Source organism: Musca autumnalis, unplaced genomic scaffold (genome assembly GCF_047663935.1).
Source record: "Musca autumnalis isolate F117 unplaced genomic scaffold, ASM4766393v1 scaffold_5, whole genome shotgun sequence".
NCBI lineage: Eukaryota > Metazoa > Arthropoda > Insecta > Diptera > Muscidae > Musca > Musca autumnalis.
Window position 1 is genome coordinate 204,544,701 of NW_027412088.1, and position 19,904 is coordinate 204,564,604.

General features: G+C 38.9%; 1 protein-coding gene across 15 annotated transcripts in view; it reads right to left on the reverse strand.

Moving 5' to 3' along the window:
* sm (heterogeneous nuclear ribonucleoprotein L) overlaps positions 1-19,904 on the reverse strand; it is a 345,011-nt gene that overhangs the window by 322,490 nt on the left and 2,617 nt on the right. For 9 of the 15 annotated variants that reach the window (XM_073990802.1, XM_073990798.1, XM_073990795.1 and 6 more), the window contains exon 2: positions 7,062-7,725. In XM_073990802.1, the coding sequence (XP_073846903.1) occupies positions 7,062-7,199 (138 nt within the window). In that variant the 5' untranslated portion in view covers positions 7,200-7,725. Of the gene's footprint in view, positions 1-7,061; positions 7,726-15,008; positions 15,457-19,904 lie in introns of those variants that run through there. The other 6 variants (XM_073990803.1, XM_073990796.1, XM_073990793.1 and 3 more) reach the window with 2 other exon arrangements.

Sequence of the window (19,904 nt, forward strand, 5' to 3'; positions counted from 1 at the left end):
CTACAAGCGCTAACAAGCTGAATAAATGAGTGACGACGTTTAAGAGTTCATGAGCAGCTTTAAATTATTAACAAATTAGCTAAACTTGTTTTAATAGTTTTTTTTTAATGAGAGAGACGTGCTATTTGACTCAAATGTCAGTTTAGACAACAACAATGCTTGAAGAAATAAACCATTAGTTATGATGTGATGCAGTAGTTAACGAACAAAAGCATGCATCCAGCCAGCCAAAGCTCGTACACACAACACAGTGAGCTACAGCACTTTCTTCTTGGCACTTACAAATAATGGATGATAGAAAAGAAGCTCTTAAAACGTAACTAAAGTGAGTGACTTAACGTCATGTAACGAGACTTTCTACGACTACCCAAGAAAAACTAGGAGCTACTAGATTGTGGCTGTTGTTGTCGCTGTTTGTCTCCTTGTCGTTCTTGTCCTCTAAGCAGGATTTATGTTGTTTTGTGTGCGGCACCCAGCAGCCACTTATGAATGAGATGAATGCTGCTCCACCATAGTATGTGTTTGGGGGGCAGGGAGGTTCTTGTAAATACTGTTGCATATTTACAGGCATTCTAAGCTCTCGTGTAGAACAATGTTCCATGCATATGTATGTGGATTGAGATGTTGTCGTCTGTCAGTCTACCCAGTTGTGGTAGTAGCAGCAGCTTGTTGAATAGCTACGACTGGCTGGTGTTGTTGTTGTTTGGAAGCCCCTTTTAGCAGCAAAAAAACGTGCTAAATAAGCACTTTAACAATGGCAAAAGGAAAGTCATGAAACAAAATGAAACTGAGGGGAAATGTAACCTAGGCAAGCAACAAGATGTGTGTAATGTTACGAGAAAGAAACACGAGTGGCTTCTAAAAATACAATACAACCATGGTTCTAACCTCAACGCAAGGAGCTACAACGGTAGGAATGAAGGAATATATTTTTCTACTCTTTAAGTACAGAAATGCCATTTTCTTCCCAAGTAATTGCTCTTCAGAGCAAAATCATTTATTGTTGTTTATTCTCCTTAGAAAATTGTATACCAATACCCAAACACACACACACACAGAAAGAAGGCATACATACATAAAATAAGTAAAAAGCCATTGTCCAATCCACTTGGTAATTGTGGCTCCAGCCTACCGATACTCGTCGTTAAAATGTCTATTACAATGAATGTTGTTTATGGCCTGCCTACCTTTAGGCTTATTCCATGAAATATGGTAATGTATTGCATACTTTTAGGGGTTGATTACAAATGTTTATTAAATGTTAACTTTTAGGGGTGGAGGTTCGATTTCAGGATCCTTAATGTTCAGAAAGCCACCACCACCCTCCACCCACCACCCTTCCCGCATTTTTATAAATTTTTATTAATGGGCGTTTTATTACCATTAAAAGTAACACTGCCAAGTTGATTATGTAGAAGAGTGGTCTCAATTTTTATTTACCATAAAATTTATATTGATTTTTGTTTGTCAATATTCAAGGAGAGGGGGGGGGAGGGGGGAAGTTGGCCATTGGTGATTTTGGTGGCTGGAAAATTACTTTAGTGGCATTACAAGCAAATTGCTTATGTTTTGCTTAAGGGAAGCTTTTTATTGGCGTTAAATGCAAACGGCTTATAGGAGGAACCCTGAAAAGACTAATTGGGAAACATTTTTAAATCTGACAAAGGCAGAATTTGCGGATGCTAGTGATGTATACCTACTGAAAGCCGTGGCAAAAGTGACTACGATGAACAGAACGGTTGCCTACTGTACAACAGATGGGAATTAGGGTAGTCCACTGGCCTTTGGGTTCGTTTGCTTCATGGTAGATGGGCTTTGGGATGATTTGGGGTATAGTATATAGCCCTTGGGATCATCCACTGTATAGCAAATGACCCTTGGGATCGTCTTGTGTATAGTAGCTGGTCCTTGCAGTCGTCTACGATATAGTAGATGGCCCTTGGGGTCGTCTACGATATAGTAGAGGGCCCTTGGGGTCGTCTACTGTATAGTAGACGGAATCTTGGGGTCGTCTACTGTATAGTAGATGGCCCTTGGGGTCGTCTACTGTATAATAGATGGCCCTTGGGTTCGTCTACTGGCCCTTGGGGTCGTCTACTGTATAGTAGATGGCCCTTGGGGTCGTCTACTGTATAGTAGATGGCCCTTGGGGTCGTCTACTGTATAGTAGGTGGCCCTTGGGGTCGTCTACTGTATAGTAGATGGCCCTTGGGGTCGTCTACGGTATAGTAGATGGCCCATGGGGTCCTCTACTGTATAGTAGATGGCCCTTGGGATTGTCTACTGTATAGTAGATGGCCCTTGGGATTGTCTACTGGACTATAGTGGACGTGTCGACGTGGTAATAGATAGCCCTTTGGGTCCTCTGCTTTACAGTAGATGAGAGTTTGGGTCCTCTGCTTTACAATAGATGGTCCTTGGAGTTCTCTACTTTCCAGTAGATGGTCTTTGAGGTCGTCTACTTTACCATAGATGCCCCTATGTATCGTATACTGTATAGTATACGACCCTTGGGGTCGTCTACTATACAGTAGATAGCCCTTGGGATCGTCTACTATATAGTAGATGGCCCTTGGGAGCGTCTACTGTATAATAGATGGCCCTTGGGGTCGTCTACTGGCCCTTGGGGTCGTCTACTGTATAGTAGATGGCCCTTGGGGTCGTCTACTGTATAGTCGATGGCCCTTGGGGTCGTCTACTGTATAGTAGCTGGCCCTTGGGGTCGTCTACTGTATAGTAGCTGGCCCTTAGGGTCGTCTACTGTATAGTAGCTGGGCCTTGGGGTCGTCTACTGTATACTAGATGGCCCTTGGGGTCGTCTACTGTATAGTAGATGGCCCTTGGGAGCGTCTACTGTATAATAGATGGCCCTTGGGGTCGTCTACTGGCCCTTGGGGTCGTCTACTTTACCATAGATGCCCCTATGTATCGTATACTGTATAGTATACGACCCTTGGGGTCGTCTACTATACAGTAGATAGCCCTTGGGATCGTCTACTATATAGTAGATGGCCCTTGGGAGCGTCTACTGTATAATAGATGGCCCTTGGGGTCGTCTACTGGCCCTTGGGGTCGTCTACTGTATAGTAGATGGCCCTTGGGGTCGTCTATTGTATAGTCGATGGCCCTTGGGGTCGTCTACTGTATAGTCGATGGCCCTTGGGGTCGTCTACTGTATAGTAGCTGGCCCTTGGGGTCGTCTACTGTATAGTAGATGGCCCTTGGGGTCGTCTACTGGATAGTAGATGGCCCTTGGGGTCGTCTACTGTATAGTAGATGGCCCTTGGGGTCGTCCACTGTATAGTAGATGGCCCTTGGGGTCGTCTACTGTATAGTAGATGGCCCTTGGTGTCGTCTGCTGTATAGTAGATGGCCCTTGGGGTCGTCTACTGTATAGTAGATGGCCCTTGGGTCGTCTACTGTATAGTAGATGGACCTTGGGGTCGTCTACTGTATAGTAGATGGCCCTTGGGGTCGTCTACTGTATAGTAGATGGCCCTTGGGGTCGTCTACTGTATAGTAGATGGCCCTTGGGGTCGTCTACTGTATAGTAGATGGCCCTTGGGGTCGTCTACTGTATAGTAGATGGCCCTTGGGGTCGTCTACTGTATAGTAGATGGCCCTTGGGGTCGTCTACTGTATAGTAGATGACGCTTGGGGTCGTCTACTGTATAGTAGATGGTCCTTGGGGTCGTCTACTGTACAGTAGCTGCCCCTTGGGGTCGTCTACTGTACAGTAGCTGGCCCTTGGGGTCGTCTACTGTACAGTAACTGGCCCTTGGGGTCATCTACTGTATAGTAAATGGTACTTGGGGTCGTCTACTGTATAATAGATGGCCCTTGGGGTCGTCTACTGTGTAGTAGATGGCCCTTGGGGTCGTCCACTGCATAGTAGATGGCCCTTGGGGTAGTCTACTGCATAGTATATGGCCCTTGGGGTCGTCTACTGCATAGTATATGGCCCTTGGGGTCGTCTACTGTATAGTAGATGACCCTTGGGGTCGTCTACTGTATAGTAGATGGCGGATGATCCCTACGGTTATCTAACTTACACCTCTCGGCATATTAAATCAAGTAACCTAATAATAAAAACAATGGCGTCAATTGCTTATTTTAGCTGGACACGTTCCACAAAAGCGGATTATCACAAAAAAAGCAAATAAGGACAAGCAGAAGGAGGACGGGTAATGAAAACAAACTTTGTTACCATTGTTACTGTCAAGCAGAGCATTAAAGGGCGAGGAATACTCCTCCATCTTGGTATGAAAATCGATTTTCCAACCCCCAAGAAAAACCGAACGCATTTAGAATCAAAACAAAAACACAAACTAATGCACTTGGCCCTCTTTTTTTCGCAGACAACAACTGTGAGCTAACGAGCCAAATATTGTGGAGAATTGTTAGCAGCGAGGAAACGCCGCTAGTGAAAGGTATTAACAGGCAAATGTCTGCCCTTAGCTTACTTTGTTACAAACATAACGACTCGGCGAAGGGTCGAAACATGTTGTTGTCGTCTACCAGCGGAAAAAATCGTTTAACCGATTACTAAAAATACATTTTGAATGTGAGAGAGAGAGTAATAAAATAAAACAAGATTCGCTGGGGGCGGAAAGGAGGAACTGAACTGTTGTTGTTGTTCTGAACAAGGGAGGAAAAACGGGCGATGCATTAGTTTTTACCCCGCGGATAGTAGTAAATGGAAATTGAAATCACCACCACTTTTATGTAAAATGGTTTGATGGATACCATCAACGTTGTCATCGGTGATTGAAAGCCATGTCAACGATGTGATGGTGATGGCCCATTGAATCGCTTGATTGCTGTGACCTAACAACAACATTTGATTTTTAAACATAATGACCAGAAGTGGAAACTAGAACCAGGAGGTTGTTTGAAAGGGTGGGAGGGAGTAAGGAAGTTGCGAAGTAAGTGTAACTAGGAATAGGCATGATTTAAGCTTGGAATATAATAAGAAATTGTTTCCATGGAATATTGAATATTTCCGTGGGATTGAAAATTGTATTTGGCTTCAAAAACAGGAGCCTAACCCGATAAAAGATGACCTTAAGGGCAGTCTGCTATGTAGTAGACGCCAACAGGGGTCGTCTACGATGCAATAGACGACCTGAGGATTCATCTACTATGCCTTAAGGGCATTCTACTATGCAGTAGACGACCTTAAAGACCATCTACTATGCAGTAGACGACCTTGGAGGCATTCTACTATGCAGTAGACGACCCTAAGGACCTTGTATTATGCAGTAGACGACTCGAAGGGCCATCTACTATGCAGTAGACGACTCGAAGGGCCATCTACTATGCAGTAGACGACTCGAAGGGCCATCTACTACGCAGTAGACGACCCTAAGGGCCATCTACTATGCAGTAGACGAACTTATGAGCCACCTTCTATGCAGTAGGCGACCTTAGGTTCATCTTCTATGCAGTAGACAACCTTAGGGTCATCTACTATGCAGTAGACGACCCTAAGGACCTTGTACTGTGCAATAGACGACTCGAAGGGTCATCTACTATGCAGTAGACGACCTTAGGGCAATCTACTATGCAGTAGACGACCCGAAGGACCTTGTACTGTGCAATAGACGACTCGAAGGGCCATATACTATGCAGTAGACGACCTTAAGGGCCAACGACTATGCAGTAGACGACCTTAAGGGCCATCTACTATGCAGTAGACGACCTGAGGATTCATCTACGATGCAATAGACGACCCTGAGGATTCATCTACGATGCAATAGACGACCCTGAGGACCATCTACAATATAGTAAGACCCATCTACTATGAAGTAGACGTCCGTAAGGGCCTTGTACTGTGCAATAAACGACTCGAAGGGCCATCTACTATGCAGTAGACGACCTTAAGGGCATTTTACTATGCAGTAGACGACCCTAAGGACCTTGTACTGTGCAATAGACGACTGGAAGGGCCATCTACTATGCAGTAGACAACCATAAAGGTCAACTACTATGCAGTAGACGACCTTAAGGGCCAACTACTATGCAGTAGACGACCTTAAGAGCCAACTACTATGACGACCCTAAGGGTCATCTACTATGCAGTAGACGACCCTAAGAGACATGTACTGTGCGATTGACGACTCGAAGGGCCATCTGCTATGCAGTAGACGACCCAAAGGGCCACCTTCTATACAGTAGACGACCCTGAGGCACACTTACAATACAGTAGACGACCCTGAGGACCATCTACAATACAGTAGACGATCCTAAGGACCTTGTACTGTGCAATAGACGACCCGACGGGCCAACTACTATGCAGTAGACGACCCTAAGGACCTTGTACTGTGCAATAGACGACTCTAAGGGCCATCTACGATGCAGTAGACAACCTTAAGGGCCAACTACTATGCAGTAGACGACCCTAGGGGCCAACTACTATGCAGTAGACGACCTTAAGGGCCAATTACTACGCAGTAGACGACCCTAAGGGCCATCTACTATGCAGTGGACGACCCTAAGGGCCATCTACTATGCAATAGACGGTCCTTATGGCTATCGACTATGCAATAGAGGGCCCTAAGGGCCATCTACTATGCAGTAGACGTCTCTAAGGGCCATCTACTATGCAGTAGACGTCCCTAAGGACCATCTACTATGCAGTAGACGACCTTAAGGGCCAACTACTATGCAGTAGACGACCCTAAGGGCCATCTACTATGCAGTAGACATCCCTGAGAGCCATCTACTATGCAGTAGACGTCCCTATGACCCATCTACTATGCAATATACGTCTACAGGGGCTATATAATATAGAATAGACGACCTTAGGAGCCACCTACAATGCCGTGGACGATCCTAGACATATCTACAGTACAGTAGACCTAGAAGCTAGAATGCTTAACCCGGTAAAATGCTCTAATGTAAACATGCTATAAGAATTAATCAATTTACCATGCAATGCCTTAATTATTTTTTGTTTGTTTTGTGTGTTGAACGATCGCGTGGGAATCAAAATTCAGCCTTATAGAACCGCTTAATTGGAGCAATCCTACAAAAAAATATTTGTTTTCTTCTAAACTTACCCTGGCAATCATGTGTACATCCCCGTCACCTGTTTGCTGGACACCGGTGCGTATCTTTTTATTTTGCGGCCCATCACTGACCACCAGAACGCCCCCTCCGCCACCGGCACTGCCATTGGTTGAACCGTTATAGGGCATTATAGCCTTGGGTATGTTCGGGTCACTGGGTTGGTGAATTATTTTGACGGCTGTGTTGAACAGTTTGTCGGTTATAAAATTCGGCTCCTGGGAAATTTTTGCGGTTTGCGCTCGCTCGCTTACAGCAGCACACAAACGAACAACAACGCTAATGGGGAAGTGTGTCGGTTTGTGTACGAGTGGGTGGGTGGTGTTGTTAAACGACGACGGCGACAACGAAGGACCACGACGAATTCAAATGTAAAACGCGACTTTTATCCTTAGAGGGACGCGAATCGAGCCGGAATAGACAACGGTAACCGTGATTTAAAACAATACAATTTGAGCGATTTTCCTTTTTTTGATTTCTTCTTTAATTTCCTTTCCTTTTGTTTCAAATGTATCCTCTTTGTGTGTTTATTTATTTCCTGTTATTGTTGTGTTGAATGTTAATTCTTCTTCTTCGGGTTTTTGCCACTCGTTTGTGGTGTAAATGTTGGTTTTTGTTGTTGTTGTTTTCTTTGGAACTGAATCAGCTGTTTAGGCGCTGCTCATTTGTTTGTTGTGTGGTAGTTGTTGTTGTTATTAATGATGATGTTGTAGTTGTTGTTGTTGGTTTTTCAAACAAAATGAAAATCGTAGCAGAGCCACCAAAGAGTCAAAAATACGAGGCCGGAAAGAAAAAAGAAAGAAAAAGAAATATTGATAAAATATTACATTGATTACAGTTTTTTTTTTTTTTTTTTTTTTTTTTTTTTTTTTTTGTGAAAGAACTTAAGTCAATATTTGTAAAAAATGTTTATGGTTATTGTTGTTTGTTGTGGTTTTTAATTGTGTTGTTGTGATCCCCAAATTAATACACTCTCCACACACCTAAAGGTTTTTCCAATTTCCCAGCCATCCACTTCATTTATCATTTACAATTTCCCACTTCACCCCCACCACCACGGCTGCCTTTGGCTCACAAATATTGTTTTAATTACAACAACGTACATGGGCCGCCGCCGCTCGCTGTCTGTCTGTGGAAAGTGCAATAGCGTTTTTGTTGCTATTGTTGTTATTATAAACAAATTATAATTACTGTCGTCGTCATCATCATCATCACCATCGACATGAGTTCGTTGTTGTTGATCTTTGTTTGTTTGTTTTTACCACGCCAATCAAAATCTCCTACCCCCGTTCCCAACCTCCCCCCAAGTTCCACCCTTTCTTCTTTCACTTATTCACCTTAGCGTAAACTTTCCAAGCTACTATTACTAGCTGGCACACACTAAGTTTTTCCTTCCATTATTTTTTTCCATTTTTGTTTTTGTTGTTCCATCTTTGTTCCATGATTAGTGTAAACAAATACATACCTATCTGAATTTTATTTCGGGGGGTGACTGGCTGACTGATTGAAAATCCATTTAGGCCCGGCTAACTGCAACACTAATCTATTGAAAATGAAAATTGTGTTTTTCGCTCGTGTGCTTTGTTCTCCTTATTCTTGGCCTAAATATCCCCTTCCCCTCCCCTTGCTGTTTGTACTCAATTTAGAACACGCAACAACGATAGTTTTATGCCATGTAGAGCAGGAGATTGTATAATTTTTCGTATATTTCTTCCTCTTCCTAATTTTCCGTATTATGTTGTTGTTGGTGTTGTCGTGGAAGAACGAAGCAGAACTAGGATTGCCATTATCAAGGCAAATTATTATCAAAGAAACGGTTGTAATGAAAGTTACGGTGAGTGACAAAAGAAGGGACCTATGAACAGTTTCAAAGTTTATATAAAGGGAGAAATTGAAATGCAGGTCCTGAAGCATAATGATGGATTTCTCCAAATAAAAACCCTAGAGTGGACTCATGCACCCAGTACTAACCCCGGGCGTTTGCGAAAAATTTATGTTTTCTACAGAAAACAGTCCAAGTGCCCTAAGAAATATTTTTAAATATTTATTACCCAGCTGTCAGCTAATTAGAATCATCTGACCATGAAGAGCACTGGAAAATATTTTCGAAAATGGGTAAAGAAGGAAGATTTTACCAACTAAATAATAAGCCGAGTTATATTCGGAGCAAACATTTATCCTAAAGATAAAAGTCTTCGAAATAGGGTAAAAAGGAATTGTTTCCTACAACAAAGCAACCTTTAGATAATTAAGACACATTTGTCTACAAAAAAAGTACTTCTTTGAGACACAATGGAGATATTTTCCCTACTGATGGCTCAGAGGAGCCATTGTGTGTCATGAAACAAATGTATTGAGACATCGAAGCACATTTGGTCCCCTGAACATTATTCATCTGACCTGATAGCATTTTTTATTACAGAAAAGACGTTCTCCTGAAAAACAAGAAAATGTGAAAAGAAAATGAGATTTTCCTGAAGGCAACCAGTGCTTGGATTTGTTTATTCTTTGTCATATCCAGGATAGAACTGGTTACTTATATTCAAATGTTCCCAAACACTGAAGAGAAAAATTACTCCGATTTGGAGAAGAGTTTTCATTAAAAAGCAAAATTATGAATGAAAAGTTCGAATAAAAGTTGACAATAGTGTTGCTATCGGTAGAACTTTACGACTACTTTTTATTGGTCGCTAACTTACAGAATAATCTAGTCAATTACCGAAATTATGTCTTTTCATTTTAACAATTTTTGTCGGTAACTCACAAAATGAGCTAGAGAATTGCACTACTGAGGGTGATTGTTGATGGCAATGGAAATACTGGATATTTGGATATTGGGCCTCTGGTCATGACATATGAAAAAATACTCTAAGTTCTTCTTCAAAAAAAAAAAGAAAATTCTTCTCAGACTCTGAAAAGATATATTTTCCCATATCAACTTGCTTACTCATTGATCTTGGAACTTTAAACTTGGCTTAAAGTTTGGCTTTTATAATAAGAGAGCCTAGTAAAATCAATAGGCCAACTTCTGGCTTAATGGGTATGTAAACAAGGAAAATAGACGCATTTGGGTTAATAGCAATCTAACGAGATTCAAGAGGTGTCACTTCAACTTGTAAAAAACAACGGTTTCGCGTAGTTTCTCCGAAACATCAGCCCATATTTCTTCAATAAGTATGTCGGTGAGAATGTAACCTTCAATGGCGATCCTGATAGCCGACTATTTGATGCCTGAAAATGAAGCTCGTGATCTCGTCCAAAATCGGGTGATATCTAGACAGCGGAATCCTATTCAAATGCATATATGGTTAGGATGGTCGTAGAGAAAATCTGATTAGACAGAAACTCGTTTTATCACAAAAAAAATTTGGCATATTTTTACATATTTGCATAAAATGAGCATATTCAAAACCATATGCTAAAATATATACAAGGATTTGTGGTCTAAATATCCCACCGAAATGTCTGAAATTTGGTATTAAGTCTTCGTTAGGGGTATGAAACTTTACACCTCAAATTTGTCCGCATAGGTCCACATCTTAATTTAGCCCCCATAGAACGGTACCTCTTGATTTCCGATATTTTGAAGATTGTGGCCTCAACAACACACTGAAATGGCTGACATTTTGTGTTAAGTCTTCGTTGGAAGTATACACCTTTCCACCTAAAATTTGTCAGTATAGGTCCACGTCTTCATATTACTCCCATAGAACGGTACCTCCCGATTTTCGGTATATTGAAAGTTGTAGCCTCAAGATCCCACGAAATGGCTGAAATTTGGAATTTAAACTTCATTGGGGGTATAAAACTTTTTACCTGAAATTTGTCGGTATAAGTCCACGTCTTTATATAGCCCCCATAGAACGGTACCTCCCGATTTTCGGTATTTTGAGGGTTGTGGTCCCAATATACCACCGAAATGTCTGAAATTTGGTATTTAGTCTTCGTTTGGGGTACAAAACTTTTCACCTTAAATTTGTCAGTATATGTCCACGTCTTCATATATAGACCCCACATAAGAGTATCTCCGGATTTTCGATTTTTTGTAGCTTGCGACTGTGGTTATACATTTGTCTATTTTATTGACTTATCTGAAGAGAATTTTAAACAGCAAAATTGTACACACAAACATTTTTGTCCCTTTAATTGAAATATTTTTTGCATAAGAAAATATGTAAAATGCCTAAATTTTGCATATGTACATATTATTTTTTGCATATGCATAATTTATGCATTTTGGATATGTCATATTCAATCAATTTAATCAGAAGCCAAAAATATGCCCAGTCCCAAAATTTGACATGAATCGGACCAAAACCAGTAAGGAAAGGATCAAAGTCGGGCGGGGCCGACTATATAATACCCTACACCACTGCGAATATGTAAAATATATATGGGAGCTAAATCGAAATCAGAACAGATTTCGATATAATTTTTTACATTTATTTGTAGACCAAATTTCGTCACATAGTCCAAATTTCATCAAAATCGGACATATATAGCGTGTTTCGTGCATCAAATATCTCATAATATATATATATATGAGAGCTATATCCAAATCTGAACCGATTTCGATATAATTTGGCACACTTATTTCTAGGCCAAATCCCGGCAAACATTCCAATTTAATTGAAATCGGTCATATATAGCGTGTTTCGTGCACCAAATGCCTTAAATCGGGCGAAAATATATATGGAGGCTATATTCACATCTGAACCGATTTCCATATAATTTGGCACACTTATTTTTAGACCAAATTCCGTCACACATTCCATATTTCATTGAAATCGGACATATAAAGCGTGTTTCGTGCACCAAATGCCTTAAGTCGGGCGAAAATATATATGGGGGCTATATCCAAATCTGAACCGATTTCTATATAATTTGGCACACTTATTTTTAGACTAAGTTCCGTCGCACATTCCGAATTTCATTGAAATCGGACATATATAGCGCGTTTCGTGCATCAAATACCTAAAATCGGCCGAGAATATATATAGAAGCTATAGCCAAATTTGAACCGATTTCTATATAATTTGGCACACTTATTTCTAGACTAAATACCGTCGCACATTCCAAATTTAATTGAAATCGGACATATATAGCGTGTTTCGTGCACCAAATTTCTTAAATCGGGCGAAAATATATATGAGAGCTATATCCAAATCTGAACCGATTTCGAAGTAGTTTGGCACATTTATTTTTAGACCGAATTAAGTCAAATATTCCAAATTTTTTCAAAATCAGAAGTATATAGCGTGTTGGGTGCAGCAAATACGTCAAATCGGCCGAAAATATATAAGGGAGCTATATCTGAACCAATTTTCACCAAAAGCAATAGCGTTCTTCCTAAGGCCAAAAAAATTATATTACCCAATTTTCAGCTGAATCGTTGCGAACAAAAATACATGGACAAACGGACGGACGGACATGCATAAATCGACTCAGAAAGTGATTATATGTACTATATCCCCAAAAGGAACTATGGGTCTATTCCATTTCCTTTGCACAAAGACATAATACCCCCCTTACCACAGTGTGGTGTAGGGTATAATGAGTTAGAGAATCGCACTACTGGGGTCTTTAATGGTAAATGCACTTTTTATAATTGTATTTAAATATCGTCTATGAGAAAAAAGCCTTGACAAGGCATTCTATTGAAGAGTTATACGAACACACCCTTTTTAAGGATCTTTGTCTTTTAGAAGGTCTCCTTTCTCCGAAAAAAACTTTAAAAGGCATGCTGCAATAGAAAAAGTGCTCAAATAGGTTTATGTTAGGAAAAACATCATTGAAAAGACGACCTATTCTTCTTTGGGAAGCATACCTTTTGAAGATATTTTTTCTGAAGAAGGCTTTTGAAAAGTCCAAAAATTATGTTCTAATTATAATGGACTTCCTTATGCACTGATAAATTACCCAGCTTCTCACACAATATCAGCAATTGAATCATCGAAAAATACATTGATTTATCAACGTCCGATAACCTGATGGAAGAACATTGGGAACAAGTCTCGTTTATGGGCTGAAATTTTCACCATGGGTAGTCCTTGGGACCCTGATCACAACTATATATATCTTTCCAGGGGGAAGTCTATACTTCCCGAGATTTAAGTAGCCGGGCTTCGGCCGGGATTTAAGACTTTCTCCTATGGACAGGAGCAAAAGTCGTAAACGCAATCATAAGTACTCACCACGAGCTTTAAAATGATACCCATATTGCCCAAGTAAAAATAGTAAAATGTCAAGACCCATATCTCGGGAAGAATGTACTTCCCCCCGGAAAAGTTATATATCGTTGTGATCAGGGTCCCAAGGACTACCTATGGTGAAAATTTCAGCCCGATCCGAGAGGTGCCCCTAAACGAGACTTAAGCCGAACATTGGGTTCAATTATGAAAATAATTTTCTTAAAAACTACCGGTTTTCCCACACACCCCCAAATTAACCAAATTTCCCTCCAAAATACCTTGGATATCACAACCCTTACCTAACAACATTTGGGGAAATCTTTGGCATCCCTGGACAAAAATGGAAACTTGTTTGCACAAAAATGAGAAGCCATGATTCGGCTGTTACTGCTGCTGTACTCAATGAATGAATGCCTGGCAAAGTCAATGGCAATGATGGTGAAGAAGAAAGAAAAAACACCCTCAATTTTGTTGTTTTTGTTTTCGGCAAAGCAGGAAGAAGGATACTTGACTGTGAAAAACACATGATTTACTAAAATGGAAATTTTGGAAATCTCACCTTTTGGCAACAAAACAAAACTTCAACTTCCTCCCCATGAAAAAAGAAAATAAAGGAAAACTGATTGGGAAAATCTAATAAGAAAATGAAAATGCTGTTTTACTTGAGAAGAGAAAATGAAAGTTTTGTTGGCTTTGGACAATGGCAACTTGAAACAAAAGGGTAGTTAGGCAGATAGACAGATGAACGGACGGACAACCCTTAAAACATTAACGGCCCATGCGAATGTTGCGACGAGGGAAAGGCAAAGGGATTTTCTAACAAACGGAAGCTTACAAAAGATTAGATGAAACAGGGATGGAAAATAATTTCAAATGCAATGTGATGAAAATTATGGCGATGGAAACAAATGTGGGAAAAATCTTCCTTTTTTCCAACCTTATACTTTCGAGCAATAGCCTAGCCTCCCCGTTTTGTTGAACGAACAAGAGGAAAGCATAGAAAAACCATGAAGTGGAAAAATTGATGATGAAAATGTACAAAAGATGAAAGGGAAAAACAATTGCAATTCTGAGAAGAAACCAATAGACCAAAGCACCATTAGTTTACCAAGATTTTCACAATTATTTTTTATGTTTCAAATGCTTCTTTATGATTTAAATTGGGAAAATGTTGAGTTTTCTACACTATTTTCAAACACAATTCTCTTCACTGATTAATATTTTCTTTTTTTTTTTTTGGGATGTTGCTTCTTTTAAATTTTTTCTCTTCTTTTAGCTCACTTTTTCACTATTGAACTTTGTTTGAAATTTTCATCTTTTTTGTTGTTTGTTGGTATGAAATTTTTCTTTGCTTCTTTTTTCCTTTGTTGTCGTTGACAAATTTCTCTATGTTGACTCAAAAAGTTAATTTTTTTTTTGGAAAAAGAAAATGTGAATTGTTTTCAAGTGATGTGTGTATTCTTCTGGTGACAGTTGTATTTCCCACTCGTTGAGTGTCAAAAAAAAAAGCCGAACAAGTGTGTGTGTATTTTCCATCATTTTTCATAAATCCAGCCGCCATGACGAAGAGACAGGCAGCATTGCCGACATTTTAAGCGGCGGCGGTGGCGTGAAAAGCATTTTTAATTTTTTTTCTTTGGCTGATTGCTGTTGTTGTTGGTGTTTCCTTGAGTGTGATGTATTGTTTGTTGTATTAGGTATGTGGAGGATGGATGGTTGATTGTGTTTTGTGATTTTTTTGTATTTTACCGTTTGTTGTTTTGATCGCGTGTATGAGTTGTGGGTGAATGAAATTTTTTTGGCTAAAACGTTTGTCAGCGCCAAAACAGAAAATGTGCGTAAGTTCCGCTTAACGTTCTGCTAACAAATGGCTTGGAGTAGGCAGCAGCCAGTAGCCAAAAACTCAGAAAAAAATAAATACACACACAAGAGAGTCAGAGAGCACTCTCCACCACTGATTGGCGACGGCGCAGCTCGAAAAGCCTCAGCATTGAAAACACGGAAAATCGAATCCCAGTACTGCAACCATTGATACACACACCTCAGTCAACACCAACCAAACCACCCACCTCCCACAACAGCGCACATCACAACCCAAGCGACACCAACCAAAACTCCACCACCACCTCCCTCAATAATGGATGGAGGTAAAGAGCAGAGCACAGATAACAATAATAATGTTTATGACAAGAATACCAAATAATAATAACGGCGTAACTTTTTTTATAACACAACAATTGCAGCAACAAAAACAGAAACACTAATGTTTTTAGTCGTCTCGGTAACTTAACGGTATAATTTCTTTTTCGTTTACAGAAACGCCACCAGGTAAGAAGTGGATTGGTGGTTGTGGCAGTGGGAGTATTGACGTTTAATAAGATTTTTTTTTCGTTAGAACTCTCTGTCTACTTTACCTATCCGTCACCACCGGTTTGGGTGGTTGTTTAATTGTCTAATGTTTTGTTTGGTTGAGGGAAGAGTGGCGAGAATTTTGTTAGAAATAAACCATAACAAAAAAAAAAACAATTCTAACCATCATTGCCAAACTGGTTAGGAAAAATCTTCCAATATATGCACGTACTCTTCCCTTTGGGCAAAATACTCTCCATCAATGTTCCACTCTCTATTTTCATCTCTCAGAGTTTCATTTTTCCAATTGAGATAACAGCATTCTTATCCGTGTAACTACCACACTAATGGGACTAATGGGGGAAGTTTAACAACAGTAGGATATTGTGTTGTGATAATTGCCAGTGTTGTCAACTTTTTATTATCAAAAATCTCTAAAAATGTGAAATCTCGCAATCAAATTCAAAATTATCAACATTTTGTAATTGAATAAAATCAAAACAAGCAAGGGGTAGTTTACATTATATGTAAATGTCATATGACATGAAATTTTCCATCATTATATAGACGCTAATATGTGCAATATTGGGGATTTTCTTACTCCATTTACTTTGTGCGTCCACACCAACAAAAATGTAATAAAATTACGTCTCCACATTGCCTACGTGGGTAGATATGGAATGTTTTTAGTTCGTGTCATATGACATTGATAGATAGTGTAAACTACTCTTAGAAAGTATCATTCAGCTGTGGACATATACTCTCAGCCTCTGATGATGGGGGAAATATTACACAAAAACTCTCGTTGATTTAATGTTTGCAGGCTCTAATATTATGAGAAGACGTTCAAAAGCCAAAATATGCCTCTATTTAGTTAAAGAAATAAAAAATTCCTTACGTTTGGTTTGATATTTTTATTTTTTGCGGGTTAAGGATTGTTTGGCTGCAGGCTTTTTAAATATAAAATCTGATGTTCTGATTTAAATTTCTTTATTTTCCAATATTTCGATTGGAACCTCCAATCATCTTCAGGGAATTGAAAGAGAGTTGTGGTAAGTTTGCTGCCAAGTACTTTCTTCAACTGTTTTTTTATTTTTTCTAAAATTGTAAACTATATTTTGACGCGTCAAATGGAAATTAATATTTTCTGGATTTTAATTCACTACTAAATACTTAAAAAGTTTCATTCATATCTTTTATGTAAAAAATTGTTGAGTGGTGTAAAGTTTATTTTGACGCTCACGTATAGTAATATTGTATCACGATTTGTTTCAAAAAATATACCAAATCATTGACATATAGGTACCAACAATTTTTAGTAAGTCCCAATTTACATTGGGCTAGTTTACTTGCGGCAATTGTCATTTTGTAGGAGAGAGAGGTGAGGCATATGGTAACCCTTTGCCTCTCAGCACCCTCTCTCACTTACAAACTGAAAATTGCCGCAAGTAAACTCGCCTAATGTAAATTGGGACTAAGTAAACTTCTGATTCGTAGAGAACTCGAAATACTAAATTACGTTAAACTAAGTTTGGAAGAAATTTTTGAAAATTTGAGAGGTAACTTGCACACTAGCCATTTTAGTATGAATTTTTTTGTTTTCCGAATTTTTTTGTGGCAATTACCAGAAGGAGTGCCGATATAGTTCATATTTGATCCCCATCTATATCTGGGAATAAGGAATAACACGATGTGCATAGTTTGGACCAAACCTTCGAGAGTTATCGTTCACACCATTTTACAGAAAAATGTTGAACTTTTTGGGGAGAGGTCCCGAGGGAATTGACCGAAAATATAAATAAAATCCGCGTTATCCTGCACACCAGCCAATATAACGCGAATTTATTAAAATATATTTTTGCTGATTTTCCTATTGTCGAAGTATCTTTAGTGGAGGGATTCGAGTGCAAAAGTCTCATTTTATTCGACGAGTAAAAAACTATAGTCAAATTTAAAAAAAATTCACATCTCAAATGTTCAACTTTGGACACTAATTACTAGTATGCTGCGCGGAGCACTTTCATGAGGTATGTATACATTAAACGACGTAAAATCACGATTCCTGTAAACCTATAATAAGTTTTAGACATTATCTGATCGCGTGTCCGGATTATTATAAAAATTAAAAAAAAAACGAATTTCCGGCTTCGAAATGTCAGCATACTTTTTGGACAAATTTTCCAACTGCTATGCTTATGCTTATTTGCTTCGAAATTTAGTTTACATTCCGATGATATAAAAAAAAATTAATTATTTCTTAGAAACATTGTGGCGTTTCTTCTTTGGGATAGCGTTTGCAATTTCGTCGGAGTTGTGTGTGGTTGCCAAGGAAAAACTTCTTATTGGACTTTTTTCTTTGCTCACCTTTATACTTCGAGCTCACGATTGATGTTTGGGTATAACACTTCGGTGGAGAATATCCACAAACAAAAAACAAGGGAACTGATGAGATTCTGTGGCGATAATCGAAACTATAGTATTCCCTGCCTTACCCCTTGGCGAACAATGCCAAATATTTTCCACTAATAAACTAGTTGTTTTAAAATATTAAATAGTATAGGTGCGCTCTAATTGCGGAAGCCTAAGGGGAATACAATTTTTATTGCTTAATTTATTAAAAGAAAATAAATTTATCAGTTAAGAAATTCTGTGCCATTTACATAATCTCTTAAGTTTTTGAACTCGCTTGCCCTAATTTGGTGGAGTTCTAGTATAGTGTTATTTCCTAGTAATTGGTTTCTTAGCGTCGCGAAGGCTGGGCAATGACAGAGATAGTGTTCCAACGTCTCGTCGTATTCTCCGCATGCTCTGCATTCGCTGCTTTCTGCACAACCAATTTTGTGCAGATGTGCTGGTAGCCCTAGGTGTCCTGTAAGGATGCCTGTCAGTCTACTAATGTCTTTTTTACTCATTTGAAGGAGTTCCTTTGTTTTATCCTCGTCTGGGTTTCCCCAGAGGATTTTTGTATTTTTCCTTTCTCTTCAGTATTCCAGAGGGATGTATGGGCTTTTTCTGCCCATGATTTTAACTCTAACGCGCCGCTTTTAAAGGCTTAGCATTATCTAGGCTATTGATGTCCACGCCTACGTGTAACAACAGAGAAAAACGAACAGAAATGAGAGCTGTGTCAGCCGTTGTTTAACAAAGGGACATTACTCTCCCATCAATTCTCTCTCATTTATGTTGGACACCAATGATCTAGGCTTATCGTAGTTTGCTCTCTGGCTTGCCTTGCCAAGGAGTTAGCTAATCCCTTTATGTCCTGGTACCCATATAATGTTAACAGAACCATGGCGAGAGTAGTCGTTGATTGATTATTTACACTGCAGTAGGTTTAAGTTTATCCATTTGTGCAACAGGAAATAATTTTAGAGTTTTTTTCATTTCGAAATTTTTTTCAAAAAAAATGTTTTTCTAAATCGATTTTTGCGTGAACTTTTTTTAAATTTCAATGATATAAACGTTCTATTAGTGATTAATAGCCAAAAGTTCATTAATGCGTGCTACAGGAAATCACTTTTGAGAAAAAAGTCATAACCCTAATAGTTATAGGGTCTATACCAATTCTGTTTCTATGAAAATTTGAAATGAAAAAAAAATTCAAATGAAAACAATTTTAAAGAAATTTTTGTTTTCATTTCAAATTTTCATAGAACAAGAATCCAGTCCCAGTATTGACAAATTTTGAAAGGGGAGTTTCTACCTTCAAGGAAAAGACTGAACAACTAGTCAATTAGGTTGGAAAATATGGCTGAAATCTTCGAAATACCATTATAACAGTTGTTTTTTCCAGAACCTGCGAGAATCTACAACTTTTTACTAACAATTTTTCCTTTATGATATTGAAAAAAAATAGTAGTTTTTTTCAGTTCTGGAACAAATCAAACGTCCAAACGTACAACTATTATGAGCCATTTTCAATTTCAAATGTTCTACTAACCTTCTTCGAACTGTTTAGAAGCTAGAGTAATTTCTAAAGCGACGTACAATTCCATTTTTCCATAATATGGTGAAGAGTATAAAAATCAATATTAAATATTATAAAAGGCTCCCTTCTGATTGTGAAACTTAAGGGGCTACAAGCACTGTCAAATAATCGAAAATTTACGTTTATAGTAGAAGTAGCTTAGATTATATAGTGAAAATTTCCAGTACATAGGTGCAAATCATGTCGTTAAACGAGGAAATTTCTCAAAAAAATTGTTAACCAATTTATGGCTAAAAGACGTCAATTTTTCGTAAAAGTCTATGTACTATGTACACAATAAGCTCACAAAGCGATTTAATAAAAACATT